We start from the raw sequence: 5,053 nt of genomic DNA on the forward strand, positions 1-5,053 counted from the left end.
CAAAATGTTGAATTTTTGCGCTGAAAACAATTGTGGGAGTCGGGGTAAGTGTGAGAGACATGTACCCAACTTTAGAATTCCAAACGTGAAGCGAAATGAAGGCATAGAGAAGCGAGAACTGAAGGGACTACAGCAGCTAAAGTGCTTGGTAAACATTGAAAATATTGGGAATTATCACGTTTGCTCACTGTATTTCATCAAGTAAGGCATTATTTGTGTTTTTTCTTGATTAATTTGGTATCTAAAAATTCTCAGAAGTGATAAATCTGGCTGTAAATTTTTCTTCAGATGCATTTTCATTTTGTATGTAAAAACCCACGAGAACCATGGGCGATTTAAAAAAATAACATCCAGATTTATCACTTCTGAAACTTTTTAAGATGCCAAAGAAATCAAGAAAAAACACAAATAATGCCTTACTTGATGAAATGCAGTGAGCAAACGGCCAATGTTCGCCAAGCACTCTGGCTGTTGTTGTCCCCTTCAGCTCTCGTTTTTATCTACCGTCATTTCTCCCCACTTTTGGAATTCTGAAGTAGGCTAAATGTCTCTCACGCTTATCCCGATTTCCATAATTTTCAGCGCAAAAATTGACAATTTCGCGGGTTTTAACGGGCCGGCTACGCTGGAAACAATGGTAAGTGCCTACCTGCAGTACATCGCGTGTAATCCATTTGGAGTAGCGTAGCAACAGTACGGGTCATGGGTCGTGACCCGACTGCCGTGAAACCTCCCTATAACCAAAAGTCTCCAGTCCAGCCTATGTGTAAAAAAACAAACAACTGATAACCCCAGCGGGCCACTGAGCATCTGTGGAGGGAATGGACGGTTCCTCCCCTCTCTGTCCCTGAGGCTGGGTCAGAGTGAGATGCAAATTGGGATCTGGAAACAGTCACATGACATCACACGTATTATATAGACTGGACACACGAGGCAGTAAATGCCGGAACGCGGAGCGACAACTTGCTGGATCGACTCAAGAGGGTCGGGCAGCATCTGTAGAGACAAATTGACAAGCGACGTTTCAGGTCGGAACCCTTCTTTGGAGCGATGGAGTAGCGCGGAGAAATATGGTAGAGATGTGAGGGGAAGGGGTGGGGCAGGAGGTGGCAAGTGATAGGTGGAAACACAGTGAAACTGTAGCTGCTGGTGTACAAAAAAAAGACACAAAGATCTGGAGTAACTCAGTGGGTCAGGTAGCATCTGTGTAGAAAAGGAATAGGTGACTTTGTGGCATCTTCAGAGGTCAATTAACGTATGGACCTGTACAACTTGTGATATGTGAGGAAACTCGAGCACCCACAGGAAACCCATGCGATCACAGAGAGAACACGCAAACTCCGCACAGACAGTCCCCAAACCGGGGTCTCTGGCGCCGTGAGGCAGCAGCTCTACTAGCTATCTGCTTCCACATCCGAGACTTACAACATGGTGTCCACCAGCTCGCAGCTAGTTTCCAGAATTAATTTTCTCTTCTCAACTGCTGAGAGTATTTTTTTCCGGGGCCCCAGAGGGAGGTGGATGGTCCGGAGATCCACGTCGGAGCAGAGCATGAGGGAATCGAGGTCGATGTGTTCCTGGACCAGAGAGGGCAGGAACTCGCTCATGTTGTGGGCGGCCAGGAAGACCTCGAGAGGGGTGGTCTCCACATCTTCATCGTCCAGTCCCAGCTCCTGCTCTTTCCAGGGCAGCTCGTCCAACTCTTCCTCGCCGAGGACCTCCTGGTCCTCCTCGCTGTCTCCAAGCTCCAGGAGAGCCGGCTGGGTCTGGGATCCAATGTCATCCAGCTCTTCGCTCAAGCCCGGGCCGAAGTTGCGCCTGAAGAGCATGTTTCCCAATCCGGGACGTTTGAAGAGCGATTCCCGGTCGTCGGGATCTTCGCCCTGGATGGGCCCGGAGTCGGGAGAGACGGCGACCGCCTGCCCCGCGAAGATGACATCGCTGCCGGGCCGCGCACCCGGAATCTTCCCTCCGGTCCCCCTCTTGCCGAGCTTCTTGTGCAGCGATCCCTTCAGCAAGGAGGCGAGGGTGAGGCTGCCCGACCCGGGGAGACTGGGTTCGGCTCCGTCTCCCTCGGCTGCCCCGGCGCTGACCCCCGCACCCTCGTCCCGGCCCAGCCGCTTGTTCATCCGCTCCTGCTGCTTCCTCTGGAGCCGCTCGCAATCCCGAGCCCGCCTGGTGCACTCCTTCCTCGCCCTCTCCCTCTTCCGTGTCGCCAGCCGCGGGTTGTCGGCCGTCTGCCGCAGCACTGCCCCGTCCAACAGCCGCACACACTCCATGCGGCCCTTCCCCGCCGCCGCCTCCAGCGCCGAGCGACTCGCCACGTCCAGAGCCCACACGTTGGCGCCAAAGTTGACCAGGAACGAGAGGATGTGGAGGTGGCCGTTAATGGCGGCGTGATGCAGGCACGTGTTGCCCCAGACATCACACATGTCCGGGTCTCCTCTGGAACAGCAACCGTGGTGACAGGTTCAGTGCAGCCCCTCCCAACTGTACACCCCCCACACCCCTCTGTCCACACCCCCCCCCCCCCCTCCACCCATACACTCCCCTCTGACCTCCATCCCACCCCCCTCTGTTCAACCCCATCACACCTCCTCTCCCTCAGTACACCCCCCTCCCCTCCCCAGCTTGGGTACATGAAAGTATCACGGAGATAAGGAATGGCAGATGCTTGTTTTACAAAAATGACACAAAGTGCTGGGGTAACTCAGCGGTTCAGGCAGCACCTATGGAGAACATGGATCGGTGATATTGAGGGTTGGGACCCTTCCTAAGATTGATTATAGTCGTTTAGTTTAGTTCAAAGATACAGCGTGGAAATAGACGCCAGCCCACCGAGTCCAGGCCGCAATAGGGGGGAGAAAGCTGGAAAAGAGAGGTGGGAGGGACAAATCCTGGCAAGTGATCGGTGGATACAATTGGGTGGGGGGGAGTAAGTGACAATGGCTGGAGGTGAAAAGGAGACAAAAGAATGTCAAATAAAGGGAGGAATGAAAGACAAAGAGGCCTGAGCAAAACAGGGCCGGCAACAGATGACCCCAGGAAGGATGGAGTCCACAATGGCCCATCATTGTTGGCTGGGTACGAGAGGGTTACAAGGATGCGAACAGTGGAACTGATATGACGACTAGGGTGGGAGAGGGGGGCGAGATGAGATGGGGGGGGGGGGGGGGGTGAAGGAAATGCAGGAGTTACTTGAAATGAGAGAAATCGACGTTCATACCGCTGGGTGTAAGCTGCCCACGCGAAATACGAGGCGCTGTTCCTCCAATTTGAGTTACTCCAGCATTTTGTGCTTTTCTCCAGGGATGGTAATAAAGTCTTATTGAAGATGCTGCCTGGTCCACTGAGTTGCCCTAGCATTTTGTGCAGTTGCTTCCTACACATAGGGATCTACCTACCCCAGGAGCGCATTATCCACGGACCCCTCCCTGCCGGAGTGGACACCAGTCACTCCCCCGCCCCTGGGGGAGAGAGAAGCCCCCTTTCTCCTCTCTCCTGGGTCCGGGACTTACCCCCGGCTGCAAATCAGCTGTAGAGCCTCCAAGTGGCCGTGGAAAGCCGCCCACAGCGTGGGAGTCATCCCGTCCTCGTCCGGGCCATTGAGGTCCTTTCTGGTGGCTTCCTTCAGCGGGCCCAAGTAGCCGTCCCGGGCCGCCTTGTGATAGCGGTCGCCCATGACTGGAGCTGGCGTAGAGAGAGAGGGAGAGCGGTCCCGGGGATCAAAGTCCGCCCCCAGGGTCTTAAGGTAGCGTGCGGACAGCAGCAGAGCTCTGTACCAATGCAACCCACTCACATCTGCTGCATCTCACCCCAAAACATCTAGTTTGTGTTTTGTTTTTGCTCCTCGCGTCACCGTCCCCCTTGTATTGACCAAAGATCTTTGAATTGACCAAGGTGTGGGCAATAGAAAAACCACCTTAAAAGCACAGACCAGGCGAGCCAGCGACCTTTGGTTTGCAGCAGCAGCAGCAGCAGTAAATAACGTTGCAAATTGCTCATCGCTCCCCCCTCGCCCTGTCGCAATCCATTTATTCTGCTCCAGGAGATTAATGGTTCGCCGCTGAGGGTTGGTGACAGGGAGGAGGCGGAGTTGCGTCAGCTTTATATAAACAAGAAACAAATTATCGACTGGGAACGTTGTGCAACTAATTATCCCCTTCTTCCTTGTGCTCATCCCTCCCCACTCCCGGTCTCCTAGTTTTAATCACCCCTCCACCATCTACCATTACACTTCATTTATTCTGCTTGAGGAGTTAATGGGGAAATAAGAGACTGCAATTGTTAGGGTCCCGAGAAAAGCAGAGATTAGGTTTTGCAAACAAAAAGGATAAAGTGCTAGGGTAACTCAGCGGGTCAATCAGCATCTTTAGAGGACATGGACTGGTGATGTTTCGGGTCGGGATCCTTCTTCAGACCAGAACGTCGCTTACTCATTGGAGTAGACAGAGGAGAACTTCTTCAAAGTAGGCATACCTTGAGGAGATATCGCAGTGGAGTAGACAGAAGTCTGAAGAAGGGTTTCGGCCCGAAACGTCGCCTATTTCCTTCGCTCCATAGATGCTGCTGCACCTGCTGAGTTTCCCCAGCAATTTTGTGTACCGTCGCTTACTCATTTTCGCCAGAGATGCTGCCTGACCCAACTCCAACACTTACAGTGTATTTTTTTTAGTTAAACGGCGTCCGCAGTTTCTTGTGATTACATGATTAAATATAGGTTTATTATTGTCACGTGAGGAACAATCTTTCATATCCATACAATCTCAGTCACAAATAATGCAGCATCCGCAGTTTCTTCTGTGTCCAAAGAGCAGCACGGTGGCGCAGTGGTTGTTGCTGGTTGCTGCCTTACCCGTGTGCCGGGTTCGATCCTGACTACGGGGGCTGTCTGTCTGAAGCTTGTATGTTCTCCCTGTGATCGCGTGGGTTTTCTCTGGGTGCTCCGGTTTCCTCCCACGCCCCAAAGACGTGCAGGTTTGTAGGTTAATTGGCTTCTGTAAATTGTCCTTTGTGTGTAGGATAGTGTTAGTGGTATAACTGGTCAACGTAA

At 52.5% G+C, this 5,053-nt stretch overlaps 1 protein-coding gene across 1 annotated transcript; it reads right to left on the bottom strand.

The window, feature by feature from the left end:
• Positions 1-619: 619 nt before the first annotated feature.
• Positions 620-4,432, bottom strand: anks4b (ankyrin repeat and sterile alpha motif domain containing 4B). Its single transcript, XM_033040611.1, has 2 exons — positions 3,519-4,432; positions 620-2,445 (listed from the first exon to the last, which is right to left on the bottom strand). The coding sequence occupies exons 1-2, from the start codon at positions 3,680-3,682 to the stop codon at positions 1,422-1,424; spliced, it is 1,188 nt and encodes a 395-aa protein (XP_032896502.1). The 5' UTR covers positions 3,683-4,432; the 3' UTR covers positions 620-1,421.
• Between the last annotated feature and the right edge of the window lie 621 nt (positions 4,433-5,053).

The sequence above is a fragment of the Amblyraja radiata genome, chromosome 22, assembly GCF_010909765.2.
Source record: "Amblyraja radiata isolate CabotCenter1 chromosome 22, sAmbRad1.1.pri, whole genome shotgun sequence".
Lineage (NCBI taxonomy): Eukaryota > Metazoa > Chordata > Chondrichthyes > Rajiformes > Rajidae > Amblyraja > Amblyraja radiata.